Source organism: Scyliorhinus torazame, chromosome 4 (genome assembly GCF_047496885.1).
Source record: "Scyliorhinus torazame isolate Kashiwa2021f chromosome 4, sScyTor2.1, whole genome shotgun sequence".
Classification (NCBI taxonomy): domain Eukaryota; kingdom Metazoa; phylum Chordata; class Chondrichthyes; order Carcharhiniformes; family Scyliorhinidae; genus Scyliorhinus; species Scyliorhinus torazame.
In genome coordinates this window covers 198,689,508-198,708,074 of record NC_092710.1, presented here as the reverse complement: position 1 = coordinate 198,708,074, position 18,567 = coordinate 198,689,508, and the positions used below count along the sequence as shown (strand labels likewise).

At 47.4% G+C, this 18,567-nt stretch overlaps 1 protein-coding gene across 3 annotated transcripts in view; it reads left to right on the top strand.

Moving 5' to 3' along the window:
* Nucleotides 1-18,567, top strand: part of LOC140410683 (chloride intracellular channel protein 5-like) — a 211,692-nt gene that overhangs the window by 82,825 nt on the left and 110,300 nt on the right. The window contains exon 1 of one of the 3 annotated variants that reach the window (XM_072499084.1): nt 11,436-11,804. The exons of the other annotated variants lie outside the window; for them this stretch is intronic. Coding sequence (XP_072355185.1) covers nt 11,742-11,804 — 63 coding nt within the window. The 5' untranslated portion in view covers nt 11,436-11,741. Of the gene's footprint in view, nt 1-11,435; nt 11,805-18,567 lie in introns of those variants that run through there. 3 annotated transcript variants of the gene reach the window in all.

Genomic DNA, 18,567 nt, shown 5'->3' with positions numbered 1-18,567 from the left:
TGCCTTTGAGTGTACTTGGCTTAATCACAACTCATTTTTTTACCCCCCGGAACATTGGATGGATTTTTAAGTCTGGTGTCTGTAGGTGTGGGAATCTGAGCAAGGGGTCAGGGTCCGGACCCTGGGATGGGGCCTGGGGACCACTGCCTCAATTCCGTCTTGGGCTACATGATACTGGGGGTAGTAGTTTTGGGAGTCAAATGCCTTCATTTGGTTCATATGGTACCATCCAGCTTTCCCGGAATCCATCAGTACCCGGTTAACGGATGGGCTCACCTTATCCACCACCGGGTAGGGTCCTCTGTATCTGTAGGATAGGAAAGTGCCTGGATAGAAAATCTGAAGCATTACCTTCCGCCTGACCTCATGTATTTAATGATGTTCACCCTGCCATCAGAGTAGGCCTTACTCTGATCATCTCTTTTTCCCATTTTAACGGCTGCTGCCAGTAGTCCAACTTGAATGTTCTCCAGCAGAGTTTTGACTGGGGTCTCGTGGATAAGGGCTGCAAGCTCCGATGCGGATAAATCCAGCCCTAACAGGGGTTCGGTCCCTCATAGGTCGCCCGGTCATGAGTACATGGAGGGTGAGCCGGTGGAACTGGAAGCCGTACTACCACGAGGACAATTGGCAGGACTTTGTTCCAAGTATGGTTATTCAGTAGGATGATCTTGCACATCATTTCTGAATGAGTGCCATGGTCTGAATCTATACTACGAGGGAGACTCCACGTGGTGAAGATTTGCTGCACTAGGATATCTCCCGTGACTTTGGCCATATTGATTCAAGTTGGGAATGCTTCGACCCACTTACTAAGAGTGTTAATGATGACCAGGACGTATTTGTAACCTCCCGTGCGAGGCAGTAGGAGACCGATATAATCAATTTGTACAGGGGCCTTCCACGGTTAAGGTATGCATCAGTTCTTCCTTACGGGTCTATCTGTCAGGATTGTTTTGGGCACAAATTATGGAGTTATTTATGTAATGCCGCAAGTCCTTGTCTATGTCTGGCCACCAGCACAATCCCTTCATTCGCTCACCCATGGCCCCTGCCCATTGATGGCCCTGGACATCGTGATATTGGTAAATAATTTAGTTGCGGTCCCTCGTCGGTATCATGTCCCACTCATCCTTAAGGACTAGCCCATCCTTAATTGTAATTATATCCCACAACTTGTCAAAGAAGCTAGATGTGCTCTTTCCTGATCTGTTTCAAGTCCTGGTCACTGCTGTGGCCTGTTTAAGGTCTTCGGCTTAAGTCTTGCTTATAGTGACTATTATATTTCACTTTGTGGTAATATATCGTTACTCTTTGCTTTGTAATCCAGAATGGTCTGATGGTGTGATTATAAAGAAACCATCAATTTCTAACTTAAAGCAAAACTGATTTATTGAATAATGATTAAATTATATTGAGTTTGCACGCTCCACAGAACTGTAACTATTAAAAAGTAATCTATGATTAACTAATAACTAATGAACTACAAGTGCTACTTCTATCTAATCTTAATTAGTCCCTGAGCTGTGGTCAATCTCTCCCTTCTGCTAGCACTTAACTGACTACCCAAGATTCCCTGAGTTCTTGTATTTATACTGGGAACTGGTAGTGGATTTGGATTTGTTTATTGTCATGTGTACCGAGGTACAGTGAAAAGTATTTTTCTGCGAGCAGCTCAACAGATCATTAAGTACATGAAAATAAAAGAAAATACATAATAGGGCAACACAATGTAACTACATAACACCGGCATTGGGTGGAGCATACAGGGGTGTACTGTTAATCAGGTGAGTCCATAAGAGGGTCATTTAGGAGTCTGGTAACAGCAGGGAAAAAGCTGTTTTTGTGTCTGTTCTGGCATGTTCGCAGATTTTTGTATCTCCTACCCAATGGAAGAAGTTGGAAGAGTGAGTAAGCCGGGTGGGAGGGATCTTTGATTATGCTGCCTGCTTTCCCCAGGCAGCGGAAGGTGTAGATGGAGTCAATGGATGGGAGGCATGTTTGTGTGATGGACTGGGTGGTGTTCACGACTCTCTGAAGTTTCTTGCGGTCTTGGGCTGAACAGTTGCCATACCAGGCTGTGATGCAGCCTGATAGGATGCCCTCTAGTGTTTGTATTACACTGAGATGTAATAATTAACCCTTTACTTGTATGCATATATACATATCATTACAGTGACGGCACTGATCTGCTCAGTGATCAGGAGTTGTCATGCTTCTCTGTCCCTTCTGCCGACACAAATACCTTAGCTTTCCAGTGGCAGGAAGTCAGTTAAACTATTACAGACATTCATGCTGTCAGAGTGTACGTCTACCGGAGTGGGGAACTGGTCAGGGTGGCTGACCATGTGAGCTATGGCTGCTATCTCTGCAGCCTGGGCGCTCATTTGAGTGGGAAGTTTTAAGCTTATCTCCCGCAAGGGCTTGCCTTGCTGGCCTTCCACATAGATGCTGCACCGTGTCTTTCTGTTCCCCTCCTCACCTACAGAGAGGATCTGCCTGCAAATATTTTCAGGGCCTATTTGTCTGCTTCCCTGAATCATCCCTCCTTTTATTTTGGCATAAATGGAACCTCACTCATGAGTTTCCCTGCCGTAGCTCAGATTGTCTTCTTCAGATTGTCTGTAGCTCTTCTTACTGTAGCTCAGATTGTCAGCTATTAAAGTGGGGGCTTGGGTATGCCTTACCGCGATGTCGCGGCCCTGGAGCATGAGGGTCCAGCGTAATATATGGTTTTGACTAGCCTTCCCATCTTTAATGTGGCCGTCTAACAATAACTGTATGAGGGGTGTGCTCCATGAGAATGTTAATGGGCTTAGGTCAAAGATGTTGTACGGCCCAGAAAACAGCTAAAAGGGTTTCTCGCATACTGAGAAACCCTGTTCAACGGAGGTTAGGAGCCTGGAGGCAAAGGCCACAGGCCCGTGTCTCCTGTGGTGCTCCATGCAGAGGTACGGCTGCTTCTTCTAGCGCAAAGGGAAGGTCTGGGTTAGGCACTTGCAGCACTAGAGGCTGTTTTAACTCTCGAGACAGCCTCGGTCCACTCCCATGGAGCATTTTTCTTTTAGGAGGTCTAATAGGCAGGTGGTTTTGGGAGTTAAACCTTCGATATGGTGTCAGCAGTACCCCATCATGCCTAGAAAGGAGCGCAATGAGCTGATGTCCTTTGGCAGGGGAGGCGTGTTACCAACTCGATCCACTTCCTTTCTATTTCATGCTTCCCTTTGGTCACTACTGTCCCCAAGTATGAGACCTGTGATCTCATAATCTGAGCTTTCTTGGGGTTGATTTTTAGGCCTAGCGTAGTAAATTGGTTCAGCAGTTCCTTCAACAGTTTAAAATGATCCCCTGTGGTTTTAGGCTTGAGGAGGAGATTTTGTCCACATACTGCACCAAACATTTAGGTTTTATAAACCCTTCTAGACCCTTTGCTAGTCTTTGGTGAAATATGGAGGGTGAGTTATGGAAGCCCTGTTACCTATGGAAGCCCTGTTACCTATGGAAGCCCTGTTACTTATGGAAGCTTGCTGAGGGAAGCAGCACTATCTTTGGGGTTTTGGATCATGGCCTTCTATAAAGACCCTCTATCATCTGGTGACAGTCAAGTTTTTGGCTTGTGAATGCCTGTGTGTGCTTCACAAGGATTCCATGTGCCCCTGGGTCCTCCGTCATGTCTGTTGGTTTCGTGGGTTTTATCCATAACTCCCTGATGGTGGAAATCCAGGGGTGGACTCTCCATTTGGGAGACTATGGGCTGGTTTCTTCTACCCCACCCGCTGCAAGGACACCACAGGTGGGAGGCGAACAATGGAGAGATCCGTTGACCTCGGGCGAGAATCTCCAGTCGCTGGGCGGATGTGACTGGAGAATCGCAGGAGGAGAATCGCAACTAATTTAAGACTCCCCTGGGAGTACAAATCAGGATGCAATTCCATATCCCTTGCCATTCCCGTAGAAATCTGCTATCAGGCTGCCATTTTGAGTGGACGGCACTATAGTGAAGGCCTGTGGCTGGCTACCCACCCCGCATCGCAAATCAGCCCCCCACCCCCGGATTGCTTGGGTGACCCACCTTCCTACATGTTCAGGGGTGACCTGACCCGCCAAACCCCTGGCACCCCGAACAAGGGAGAAAGCCCCCCCACCCGACAACTGTAATAGGGCCACGCCTCCCTCCCTGGGGCCCCTTTAATAGGGAGACCCCCCCCCCCCAATTATTCATAAAAGAAAGGATAATTGGCACCTTCACAACAAAATTTGGGGATAGTGACCCAGGGGCAGAGTGGGAAGAGATAGAGGAGGATGCCCACGAATACACCAACTCTGATAATGGGTGTTCCACATTTGTTCCTGACGATAGAACCGACGGCACCCCCAGAAATCTCCCCAGCCCCTATGAACCCGCTCAGCATTAGCCGGCGAGATAACCAGAATGCCAATGTCACGTATGTAACCGTCCACAGTAGCGCAGCTAACTAACATCATCAAGACAATGGAGGTGTTTGAACCAACAGTAGATCCAAATGCATTCTTCGAGAATACAAACCAACAGAGGGCTTTACATGGTTAAATAACATCACCACAGCAAAATATAAAATATGCAACAATTTCTTACATTCATCAAAATGGACAGTGCCTCAAAGATTAGTGATAGTCGGAAGATTGGGAAAATGTTAGTAACCAACAAAAGTTGATTAAAAATATGATAAAGAGGGAGAATTTGGAGTATGGGAGAAAACTAGTAGGAAAGATAAAAAGCTTCTACAGTATATCAGAAGGAATAGAGTAGCTAAAGTGAATGTTGGTCCCTTAGAGGATACATAGAATCCCTACAGTGCAGAAGAAGGCCATTTGGCCTATCAAGTCTGCACCAATTCACTGAAAGATCAACCTACCTAGGCCCACACCCCACTCTGTCCCTGTAACCTCACCTAACCTTTTTGACAGTAAGGGGCAATTCTGATTCCGATTTTGGGTGACTGCGTGGACTTTTTAAATTCTCCCCATAACTGTGTGGCTTTCCTCCCGGGTGCTCTGGTTTCCTCCCACAGTCCAAAGATGTGCAGGTTAGGTGGTTGGCGATGATCACAGCATGGGGTTGCAGGGATAGGGCGGAGGAGTGGGCCTTGGTGGAGTGCTGTTTCAGAGAGTAAGTGTAGACTCGATGGGCCAAATGCTGCCTTCTGCACTGTAGATTCAGGAAAGGTCCCAGCAGATTATAAAATTGTTACGTGTAACACCACTATTTAAGGAGGGAGATAGACAGCAGTTCGTCTATCTGTGATTGGGAAAATCATAATACAATCAGGCAGAGTCAATGTAGTTTTCTGAAAGGAAAATGGTGCTAGACAAATTTATTTGAGTTTTTTTGCGAATGTAACAAACCAGGTGGGTAAAGGGGAACCTGTAGATGCACTGGGTGCGATTCTCCCAGCCCCGCTCCGGGCCGCCCTGACGCCGGCGCGCGATTCTCCGAGGTGCGGAGAATCGGCGCCATATGCGTCGGCGCGTTTGGCGCGGCGCCGGTCGCGGGCCGCTGTACGAGGCCAAGCCGCCGATTCTCCGGCCCAGATGGGCCGAGCGACCGCGCGGAAAAAGCAGTCCTGCCAGCGCCGTCCACACCTGGTCGCTGCCGGCAGGAACTCTGCGTGAAGGATCGGTGGGCCGGCCTCCTTCCCCCCCCCCCCCCGCCTACTTTGTTGCGCGTCCGGCCCCAGAACCCCCACGTCATTTTGCGTTGGGGCCAGCATGTTCCGTAAAGCCACCGCGCATGCGCGGGTTGGAGCTTTGCCACCGCGCATGCGCGGGTTGGAGCTTTGCCACTGCGCATGCGCGGGTTGGCGTCGCCCCAGTGCACGCCAGGAAGTGAGGCTGGAAGTGAACTGCTCCAGCACCGTGCTGGCCCCCTGTGAGAATCGCTAGTGCCCACGCCCATTTCGCGCCATTGTGAAACGCGATGGCGTTCACGATGGCGCAGATACTCTGTCCCGCGATTGGAGAATCACGCCCACTGTACTTAGACTTCCAGAAGGCATTTGATAAAGTGTCACTTAAAATGTTACTGCACAAGATAAGAGCTCATGGTGTTGACGTTGCTATATTAGCATGGATAGAGGATTGGCTAGTGAATGGGAAAAGTCAGGAGAAATGGACTATTTGGTGTTTGGTAAGCTCTAACCAGTGGACTGCTGCAGTGATCAGTGCTGGAGCCTCAACAGTTAAAGATCTAAATTACTGAGTTGGCTGGATGGATAGACTGTATTGTTGCCAAATTTGCAAATGATACAAACATGAGTAGGGAAGCAAGTTGTGAGGAAGATACAAAGGCCAGAGTTTTCCAGTGCCTCCCACCAGTAGGATCTTGTGGTCCCACCAATGTGAATGGACGTTTGAATGGCCCACCACATTGGCTGTGGCAAGACCCACTGTACTGGGGCTGGAACATCCTGGCCAAAATACTGTGAAGGGATATAAGTTGGTTAAGTTGGGCAGCATGGTGGCACAAGTGATTAGCACTGTGATTTCACAGCACCAGGTTTGATTCCCTGCTGGGTCACTGTCTGTTTGGAGTCTGCACCTTCTCCCCGTGTCTGCGTGGGTTTCCTCCGGGTGCTCCGGTTTTCTTCCACAGTCCATAGACGTGCAGGTTAGAACAACAAAGAACAAAGAAAAGTACAGCACAGGAACAGACCCTTCGGCCCTCCAACCCCGTGCCGACCATGCTGCCCATCTAAACTAAAATCTTCTACACGTCCTAGGTTAAGTGGATTGGCCATGATAAATTGCCCTTAGCGACCAAAAAAAGGTTAGGAGAGGTCATTGGGTTACAGGGATAGGGTGGAAGTGAGGGCTTAAGTGGGTCGGTGCAGACTCGATGGGCCGAATTGCCGCCTCCTGCACTGTATGTTCGATGTTCTAAGTGAATGGGCAGAAAATTGGCAGATGGAGTATAATATAGGAAAAGGTGAGATTGTCCACTTGGTTGGACAAATAAAAAAAATCTGAATATTGTTCAAATGGAGAGAGACTGCAGACAGAGGGATTCAGTACCCATGGATCTGGATATCCTTGTACATCCTAATCACAAAAAGTTAACATGCTGATACAGCAAATAATTAGGACCAATTGACCCAATCCTAGAATACTGCATACAGTATTGGTCGCCTTGCTTAAGGAGGGATATACTTGCCTTGCAACAGTTCCGAGGAGGTTCATTAGGCTGATTCTTGGGATGTCATATGAGGAAAGACTCAGCAGGTTGCACTCATATTCATTGGAGATTAGAAATATGAGAGGTGATCTTATTGGAACATATAAAATTCTTAAGAGGGATTGATAGAAAAGATGCTGAGCAGATGTTTCCCCTCATTGGGAATCTAGATACAGGGGCCACACTTAAAAAATAATGTCTCCCCCATTTAAGAAAGAAATGAGGAGGAATTTCTATTCTGAGGGCCATTGGTCTTTGGAACTTCAACAGAGAGCACTGAAGGATTGGTCATTGATTTTTGATTGGGAAGGGAATTTAGGGTTTAGGACAGGAAAATGGAGTTCAGGCCACGATAAGATCAGCCTGATGGAGCAGGCTTTATTTGTTGAAACGCCTATCCTGCTCTGATTTCCTATGATCCCTAAAACCCAAAACATAGCTGCCTTGGACCTTCTCACATAGTGTGTGCATCTGTGCACCCTCACTCTCATCATGTCCAAAAATGGGCACCTGAATTTCTGGACCATTTTGTCCAGCCTGTCTCTTTGATCTTCAGTTGCTGATTCTTCCTTTGTGTGCTAACACCCATGTTGTGGTTGTCAATCAAAATATCTCCCATTCGGGCTTTCCCAAAGTTTTTTTTTCTCGGTCAGTTTGCCCTAGCATGTCAATCAACATATTCATAACGGTGAACATTTATCAATCAGTTTGCACACAAGCTAACCAGGTCTGGTGTGAACACAGATGTATCGCCTGTTACCAAAGTGTTTGTGAAGACTGGCATCAAAACTGATAGGCTATTGGAGCTAATCTTCACTTCTGGCAGTGACATATCTTGAAATTGAAGTTACTTTTCCATATGGCAATTTATGGTGATTACCATACACTGTTACATTATTAAGCTATCATTATTGTGCCTTGGCCCAAGCTTCCTAACATTCTAATTACCAAATGTTCACATAAATGTCAGACTTCCTTTGCATGCTTTTCACAGACTCACTCAAACTGACAACACTCATACCAATGTAGGATTGGGCAATTGGATAAATATTTGATAATAGGCTGTTAGATTTCTTATTGACACCCTGGTATGTGGGCCATTTATAATTTTAAAAATAATAACCAACAAGGTAAATCTCTAATTGACAGAAAGATGCCATTGATGGGCCTAACATTTCAATTCCATAATTGCAGTGAAGTACATCATAGAATCATAGAATGTACAGTGCAGAAGGAGGCCATTCGCCCCATCGAGTCTGCACCGTCCCTTGGAAAGAGCACCCTACCTAAGTACACACCTCCACCCTACCCTTGTAACCCAACCCAACGTTTTTTGGACACTTAAGGGCAATTTACCATGGCCAATCCACCTAAGCTGCACATCTTTGGACTGTGGGAGGAAACCGGAGCACCCCGAGGAAACCCACGCAGACACGGGGAGAACGTGCAGACTCCGCACAGACAGTGACCCAAGCCGGGAATCGAACCTGGGACCCTGGAGCTGTGAAGCAACTGCGCTAACCACTGTGCTACCGTGCCGCCCACCAAACTGCTGTGACCATCAAGAAAGCGGCAGTATTCCACCACTGATTTGCAGCTATTACAGGTGAAAGATTGTGAGCAAGTGCCCCTGCAAATTCTCGTGTGTTCCGGTGATTGGCAAGACCTTTTCAACAATGCAAACTCATAAAATCAGCTCAATGTTTTAAGATGCCACTCCGTATCAGTAGGTCAGGTATATTAATTATTATGCATTTTACATGATTGAGGGGACTGGGGTAAATCTTGTATCAGTGGAGCACCAAGGTACAGTTGAATAACATGATGGGTCACAGTTTTGGTTTCATGTGGTTGGAATGTCACGACAGAGCAGATCCTTTCCTCTGGCCGTGAGCGGAAATTCCAAGAGGAAAGTCATCCCAATGCTGCTGTTGTGTGATTTATGGCAAACTATTCAACTTGGAGTGATGGTAGTAGTTGTCCAGCTACTGCCTCATTTACAGTGCTGTGTGCCCAGAAAGATCAAGAAAGATGAAAATATCAGTTGATTTTTTTCTCCATTTACTGTAATGTTATTGTCAGAAAATAAACGCAAGCATATGGCACTGCGGTTAGCACTGCTGCCTCACAGTGCCGGGGACCCCGGTATGGCACTGCGGTTAGCACTGCTGCCTCACAGTGCCAGGGACCCCGGTATGGCACTGCGGTTAGCACTGCTGCCTCACAGTGCCAGGGACCCCGGTATGGCACTGCGGTTAGCACTGCTGCCTCACAGTGCCAGGGACCCCGGTATGGCACTGCGGTTAGCACTGCTGCCTCACAGTGCCAGGGACCCCGGTATGGCACTGCGGTTAGCACTGCTGCCTCACAGTGCCAGGGACCCCGGTATGGCACTGCGGTTAGCACTGCTGCCTCGCAGTGCCAGGGATCCCGGCATGGCACTGTGGTTAGCACTGCTGCCTCACAGTGCCAGGGACCCCGGTATGGCACTGCGGTTAGCACTGCTGCCTCACAGTGCCAGGGACCCCGGTATGGCACTGCGGTTAGCACTGCTGCCTCACAGTGCCAGGGACCCCGGTATGGCACTGCGGTTAGCACTGCTGCCTCACAGTGCCAGGGACCCCGGTATGGCACTGCGGTTAGCACTGCTGCCTCACAGTGCCAGAGACCCCGGTATGGCACTGCGGTTAGCACTGCTGCCTCACAGTGCCAGGGACCCCGGTATGGCACTGCGGTTAGCACTGCTTCCTCACAGTGCCAGGGGCCCCGGTATGGCACTGCGGTTAGCACTGCTTCCTCACAGTGCCAGGGGCCCCGGTATGGCACTGCGGTTAGCACTGCTGTCTCACAGTGCCAGGGACCCCGGTATGGCACTGCGGTTAGCACTGCTGCTTCACAGTGCCAGGGACCCCGGTATGGCACTGCGGTTAGCACTGCTGCCTCACAGTGCCAGGGACCCCGGTATGGCACTGCGGTTAGCACTGCTGTCTCACAGTGCCAGGGACCCCGGTATGGCACTGCGGACTCACAGTGCCAGGGATCCCGGTATGGCACTGCGGTTAGCACTGCTGCCTCACAGTACCAGGGACCCCGGTATGGCACTGCGGTTAGCACTGCTGTCTCACGGTGCCAGGGACCCCGGTATGGCACTGCGGTTAGCACTGCTGTCTCACAGTGCCAGGGACCCCGGTTCAATTCCGTCTTGGGTGACTCACAGTTTGCACGTTCTCCCCGTGCCTGCGTGGGTTTCCTCCGGGTGCTCCTGTTTCCACCCACAGTCCAAAGATGTGCAGGTTAGGTGGATTGGCCATGATAAATTGCCCTTTGGTGTTCAAAAATGTGCAGGTTAGATGGGGTTATGGGAATAGGGTGGGCCTAGATAGGGTGCTCCTTTAGAGGATTGGTGCCAGCTTGATGGGCCAAATGGCCTCCTTCTGCACTGTAGGAATTCTATGAGTCTATTCTATGAGTTGATAACTGTTGCATTTATCTGAGGCTCAAGGCAACTTTAAATGATGATGTTAGCTGCTAGTGTATTGTGTAAGAAGAATCCTGGGCAATAAATGACATTAAGCAGACTACAATTCAATGGATGAAATAAACATTGGGAGAAGGTTTAGGTCCATTTACAAGCTCAGACTTGATGAATGGGCTGCACACACCCAAGCAGCTTCCTGCTGATTGGGAAAAGGTTTTTTAGGTGAATCCTTCAATAGAAGTAGGCCCTACATTAAGAACTAGATGGCTTTAAAAAATATACCTCATTAATTTAGTAGGCATATCAATTACTAGCCTAACCGACTGCAATAAGAACAAAATAGAGGGAAGATTTTCTGTGTGTGATTTCACTACACCTAGCACATTGTGTGTTCTCCCCACCATCCTTCCATAATGATCAAACATTAATATGGTGAACAGTACTGTTTCCGGCAAGCACCCACTTCAAAGCTGCATGTTAGTTTCTATCAATGAATGGATGAGGGTGACAAATGTCTGTTTATGTTGAATAATTGCAGTATTTTTCAGTGCGGCAGCATGAATTGGATGTTAACTGGTGAGGCAAAAGTAACGGTCTGCCTAATTGGCTGAAAGAAAATAAATAAAAGGAGATCAGAGTTGCTGACACAGGTTAGCTCCTCCCTCTGTGTGTGTGTGTGTGTGTGTGTGTGTGTGTGACCCAGCCCCCCTCTTACTGCCACAGACTATTTTTGGCTGCCTTCCTATCTCACTTAGAGCATGTACAATTAATAGAAGTCAGCAGAGAGAAGCTCTGCACTATAAAGGATAAAAAAAACAGGAGGCACTTGTTGCTTTCTCTAAAGAACATTAATCGTGTACAGCAACCTGGGATTTAAAACATCTGTCTTTGATGAAAGTTCTTTCAACGGGAGGAATACATTGGTGATATTAAGTTTGACTAAATGGTATTCGGATCTTGCTGGAACTGTCCTGGTGGAGGAATGCGTGAATGGTGCCTTATGGATTATTGAAGCTCTGAGCTGAAGGAAAGCAGGGATCAGAGGACTTTGACATGGCTGACTTGGTTCCTGTCAACGGGGTAGACAAGGATCCTGAAATAGAACTGTTTGTTAAGGTAGGATGCCCTTTAAATTGTTCTACATGAGAGGCAATATTTATTTTTGGAGTCGCAAGTTTGCAAAGAATGAAACGGGCATGAAGACCCTAAAAACTGATACCTCCATATCCTGGACTACCATATTTGTAGTCGAAACACACTGATGCTTTTAATAAGCTTTTTATGATCATCTGTTTTGGTAGAGTGAATGTTTAGTAAGATTTGTACAGCAGGTGTGTTCATTAAAATGTTGGTTTGAGCTGCTCACGAGTGAACGCTGGAAAAAAAAAATGATGTCATACAGTAAATAATCATCAAAAACAAGAGTTCATTTCGCACTTTGTTCTAAAACTGATAAACATGACAGTACAAAATGCCATCTCCAAATGCAGGGAAGTCAATGAACCATCTATTTTGCAAAAATTAGTCTGTTATCCTGCTGCCCCAAAATACAACTGTCACATTTCAGTGACTAAATAACAATAAATAATTTATTATATATTTAATCAGTTCTATAATTGGATCAGTTGGTAAGGAGAACTACCTCATGTGGACCAAAACACATCAAGCAGAAAAATCCAAAGATTAGCCCCCAGTCCTAGCTGAGTGAGCTGATCGCCAATATAAGTGAAATAGACTTAGGAGAATTAGGAAATTTTGCTCAATGTTAATTCGCTGCAGAGTGGTAACAGTGAAATCACTTAGAATTCTAAGCTATATAGTAGAGTACGAGTCCTCCAGAGATTCTAACGCAACTTGCACACTGTGTCTGGTACCAGTCACAAGAGGCATTTGAGCCCTTTGGAGAATAGCCATGTGACTGACTGCTAACATCATTGTTTTGAGAAATATTGCAGAAAGCTGAGCTGCAAATCCTCGAAAGGAGCCATATAAAGCGACAAACAAAAGTAATAGCAAAAGTAAATCTGGAGTATTACTTCAGACTAAATCATGACGTTAGGACAAGGGGGAAAAGGATTAAAAATGCATGAAATGCAAATCCAGGGCTGATGTCAGGAAGTTTTTCTTCGAGCAAAGAGAGGGGGCTTCTGGGTAGAGCAACAGAGGTACAATCTCTGGAATCAATTAGCAATCAGTCAATAGCAGGCATCAACAAAATGTACTCCAGTGCAATCGGCATCTTCAGGTTAAGAGCGAATACAATGAGATACGGGAAAAATAAACATTCTGTAGCATGAAGCAAAGAAAATTTCTTCATTAGTCTTGTCAAAGTTGCTTTTTTTTTTGAGACCTTGTGTTCAAAGCTCCAACTTCAGACTGCATATGAAATAAGAATGTAGCTCTGCATCTTTGCCTGAAACTGTGATGAACAGCAAACAACAATTGAAAGGACTTCAAAAGCTATTTCATATCTGCGTACATATTGGCTTAGATTTTCCATCCAAATTGCAACAACTTGAATGTAGTAGGTCCGGAAACTCTTCAGCAAATACTCTGCTTGCTTGGGCCAGGCTGGAACTTTGGCCAGAGTCTGATACATCTTCTGAATTATTTATATGTCCCTCCCTGCTACCACCCCGCTGAGTGCAAGATCTAGACCACTGTCTCCATAAATAATCACAATGATTTTTAAACCTAAGTGTGGTACCTCTTGAAAATGTTAACACCGCAAGTGATTCCCTGCCTCTAAATTCCAAATGATTGTGCTGCCAAAGGAGCAACATTGATCCAATTTCGGATAAGTGACCATGGGATACCCCCCGGGTCCAATATGCATCGTGGAAAAATGGCAGCTTGGCACCTTGGCACTGCCAGGGTGGCACCAGCAGTACCAGGGCCCAGAGGGCAAGCGCCTGGGGCGTCTCTGATCCACTGGGAGACCCCCACGAGTGCCGTTCCATCAGTTCCTAATTTATGGAGACCAGCACTGAATGGTGCTTGCTCAAGATCCCTGAGGAGAGGGAATTGGATACCACACCTTGAGTAGATTGGGGAATGCACATTTGAGTGAGACTAGCTGTCTAACTCTAATATGCAGATTTGCTAAAAAGTAATCCCCCCCCCCCCCACAATAGGCGGGAGTCACAGCTCGATATGTCGCGAGATCACGTTTGATCTTGCGAAGCCTGGCGAGCGGGTAGATCCCGGAAGAGGGATTTCCTAACATCTACTGGCCACGCTGACTTTTGGGCATAACGCGGCCGGTAGATCTCGCCCGTAAGCCTCATTCTTAACCAATGTTAAAAATGTAGCAGGAAAAATTTTCCAGGTAGAGAGCATTGGATTGCATCAAAAAAGAAAATAGAACGGGGCAGCACAGTGATTAACACTGCTGCCTCATGGTGCCAAGGACCCAGATTCGATCCTGGGCCCGGGTCACTGTCCGTGTGGAGTTTGCACATTCTCCCTGTGTTTGCGTGGGTCTCACCCCCACAACCCAAAAATGATGTGCCGGGTAGGTGAATTGTCCATGCTAAATTGCCCCTTAATTGGAAAAAAAAAGAATTAGGTACTCTAAATTATTTTTTACAAAACGAAAAGAAAATAGATGAAAATTCAGCATAGTATATCGCACACCTGATTGTCGGTTCAAATTGATGGACAGAAAATCAGGTGAGTCCGGTGGAATCCTGTTGCCTCTGGAGTACAAGAGGAAGAAATGACGGAGGAGCTGTTTACTTAGGCAGCCTAAGTAGAGGGAAGCTTTCTGTAGCTGTGTGTCAACAAGATAGATGCACATATTTAAACTCTGAAAATGGCTTGCGTTTCACCAGGCGCCTGAAGGGTGTGGAGACTGAAAGAAACAGGACATATAGGGCACCCAATTGAGAGGGCCTAGATTCTGGCGATCCATGTTCAGGGGACGGAACATGATAGATCCGGCCAGCGATCTATGTTCAGGGAAGGTGGAAACATGCCATCATTGGCGGTGGGTGGGGGGGGGGACAGTCCTAATATTTGTGGGGTGGGGGAGTTCTTTAATTTCACTTTGAGCTTGGGCGCCCTTTTTGCCCCGCTCCTCAGAATGATGGCCCAAAACACACCCTCCTTCAAAAAAAAAAGCAGAGTGTGGGAAGATCTCATCGGGAAATCTGCCTGTTCCTCTGGGGAGAAAACACCGGATTTCTGACTGAACCTGACATGTTGTCATTTTTTGGGAAAAATTCACCCTTTTTTTCTGGTTTAAAAGCAAATTAACTGCAAAACACAACTACAGCATTGCGACAGAGACCATGTTAAAATGTGGCGACATACGTTCCTCCTGTACTTCAGTACAAGGTGAAACAGAGGATGAAGCAGCTACTCAATTATCATCAGCGTCCAGAGTGTTAGTACTGTAGCAATCTTCTGATGGCACATAGCTGTCAGTGACAACAGAGATGCAAGGGTGAATGACACTCCAGCTCAGTAACCTGAGACACCAATGAATGTTTGGATCAAATGCCAACAGTGAATAAGAAAAACTTGTTGAAGCAACTTCAATTCTGAATTTTCATTAACAAATTGAGTTAGGTATGAGTGAAACCAAGTTGTTTTCTATGCATCCAAATTTTTTCATTGCGGTGTTTCCTTGTTCAAAGTCCTCTGTGTGCTGGAAGAGTTTGGAGATAGTTAGACATCTAATGGTAAGATGCAGTACTCAGTTGACACCCGATAGCGGGGAGCTTTCCAGAAAGAGGATTGGTTGACATTTAGTCCTAAAATAAACCAGCAGCACTATTCACTGGTGCTGTGTTGTTGAGATGAGCTGAATGCATCAGTCGCTGTAGTTTTCCAGTAATGTTTCGACAAGCAACTCAGCAAATGTGACCAATGGAGCAAGCTGGGAAAACTAGAAATTTTAAAACATGAGAAATTCTGAGAATCCTACACCATCTAATTTGAGTGAACGCAAAACAGCATCACAATTCGACTTTGCTGTGGTTATAAATAAAATATTGGCATATTTTTAATTGCCCCGAGAAAGGTGTGAATATAATGTTCATTCAGACCAACTTCAGAACATCTTAAGGCATGATGGTGTGATGGCCAATCACTCCCTCTGTTAGCAGCAATATTCTCTGCTACGGTAAGAATCATGTCAGTGATTTGAAAGTTTTTATTTCTGAAGTGCAGAGATAGAATATCAGGGTAGTGAAAGTTAAATGAGATTGTACACTAAAGGAATCCCACTGAGAAGACCTGACCTTCAGTGTGCCAATTCAGTCAAGTTTTCAGAATATTTCTTCATGATGAAGATTGCTATTGTAATGGGAAATGTATTGATTAGCACATTAGGTATCTATAACTTGGATCAAATACAACAGGGATTAAAATTGTGCTGCCATCCACATCCACTGCCTCATTTATATCCCAGCAAACATGGTGAATTTCAAAACTTGCACTTGAGCCATCGCTGCTTGAACGCGTTTTGTCATATCACACATGTCTTGTTGTTTGAAATCCAGCATCACTTAATTTGTAAGATTTGTTTGGTGTTCTCTATTCCATGAAGATGGTTGGCTTGATGCGTTGATGCCATCTCATTCTACAAGTGGAATCTTCTGGAGACATTGGGGTCCCTGCCTGCTGGTTGGAGAGCCAGTGAGACACCCGCGCTGCGCCGCTGCCTCTTTTCGGGAAGTTCTGCTGCACCACAAGCCCATTGGTTAGTGGCATGACCGGCCTTCTCCTGGAATTTGAGGTGCTCAGCAGAACCCTTGTGGAGTGTGTGGCTGAAACAAAGAGAATAGAAGTAGCAGGAGGCTGTTTAGCCCTTCAAGCCTGCTGCACCATTCATTATGATCATGGCTGATCATCCAACTCAATAGCCTAACCTTGCCTAATCACTGTTGGAAAGACAGGTACCCGGGTCTCAGGATTGTGAAGCAAGCCAGGCTACAGATAAGTAGGATCATGTTTTAACGGCCGTGTTACGCCCAGCACGGATCGCCCTTACTTGGGCAGGGGGGGGGGGGGGGGGGGGGAGGAGGGCGGGTAGGCGGTGGTTGTGGGGTAATTCTCATGTGTGTAGGGAAGTTACAGGGATGATCCGGCACCCTTTCAATATGGCAGCCCGATCTCTTGAGGAGCCAGTCTGGCCAGAGAGTTCAGTTCCCCAATGTTGAAAACATTTAGAAGTGTGGGCTAGACTGGGGAGATTTCCCAAGGTCCATAGAAACGACAAAGTGTGGTTAAATAGGATTCACTGACAACGCCTGCGGGAAGCACCTAGCCAAATCCACCCAAAATGACACCTCGGGCGCGAATTAACGGATTTCCAAGTGTGGGCTAGACCGGGGGGAAACCTCCCCATGGCCCAGAAAATTGCCGAAGGGCATGCTTTAATGTTCGTATCCCTGCCCGGGGGTGGGGGCGTGGGGGCTGGGTGCCAATTGCCATAGGTCGAAGGTCGCCGCTGAGCTGAGGGTTGTTGGAGTGAGGGGCTCACCGTCTGTGGTGCCTACAGACCAACCTCGAATGTTGTGCATGCCCATAACTGGGGTAACTACAGCTGCTGCTGCCTGTCTGTCCTGCCGAATACTTCCAAGACAGAGCGCTGATCGTGGTTATATACTGACGGTCACTTTAACTCCCTTTGGCTGAGAGCAGTGTCTGGCTGCAGAGGTGAAGGCTATTGCTAATAAAGAACTGGTAATTTGGTTATGCGAGCACTGCACAGCTCTCAAATGCATTACCGTGAGTACATGTGCCATGTCTCAGATGAGTATTATCGCCTAGCATTCCAATAAAACTGAGGCCTGGACACTTTGCCTGAATACCTGGAAGCGTCAGCACCACCAAGGCACCAGCCGACAATCAAACACTCGAGCTGGGCTTCAGCACAGGGGATATCCCCGCAACCGGAGGGTGAGTGTGTGGATCAGGGGTGGGCATCAGAGCTGGCTTGCTAATGTTGCCAGCAGGAGACTGGGTCAAGAGGCTCCTTCTATAGACAGGGGTGAGTGTGTAGAGCAGGTTTTCCAGCACAACTGACTCGGTGGATGGCACTCTGAGAGAAGGCGGGCACGTAAGGGTGGGTGAGGCTTGGAGGATATGAGTTTCCCGGGGTGGAAGCCCGAACTGATTGTTGGTGTCTCTCCTTCTCCAATTCCTTACAACAACCAAGATGGATGGTGTTGTTGACCAGCTGGAACAGCCCTCGCGGTCTGGTGGCAGCTCGGGCAGCCAGACGCTGGAGAAGGCATCAGCAGCTTCAGCGCAGGTGGCACCCCCGTGTGCAGGGGGCTGTCTCACACCCTGCACACCTGACTGCCCATCAGGCCGAGGAGGGATCCAAAGGCCAGTGACAGACCAAGGTGTACAGGTGTTGTTGGTCATTCGAGGAGATGACGGACAGCATGCGCCACAGGAGGCTCCGTCTCAACAAGGCGATGATGCGGCATCTGTGCATGTCCTTGTGGACTTGGCACCCTGTGGAGGAGGAGGACACCCGCGTCTGGTAGCCATGAAGGTCACCGCAGTCCTGAACCTTTATGCAACAGGTTCATTCCAGGGCTCAAGCAGGGACTTGTGGGCCACAAGTGCATCCATGACTTCATGAATGCTCTGTATGCCTGGGCAGCTGATAATATTAAACTTGAACTGCACCAAGTCCATTAAGATGCCTGGGCTGCAAGATTCTCCGCCATTTCCGGAATGCCCCAGGTCAGGAGGGTACACAAGTGTAGCCTTGCATGCACCAGGACATCAGGCGTGCCCTACATTAACCAGAAGTGGTTCCACTCCCTGAATGTTCAACTTGTATGCGACCACGCCCTCCGGATCATGCATGTGTGTGCACGCTTCCCAGGGAGTGTGCACGACAGCTACATCCTGG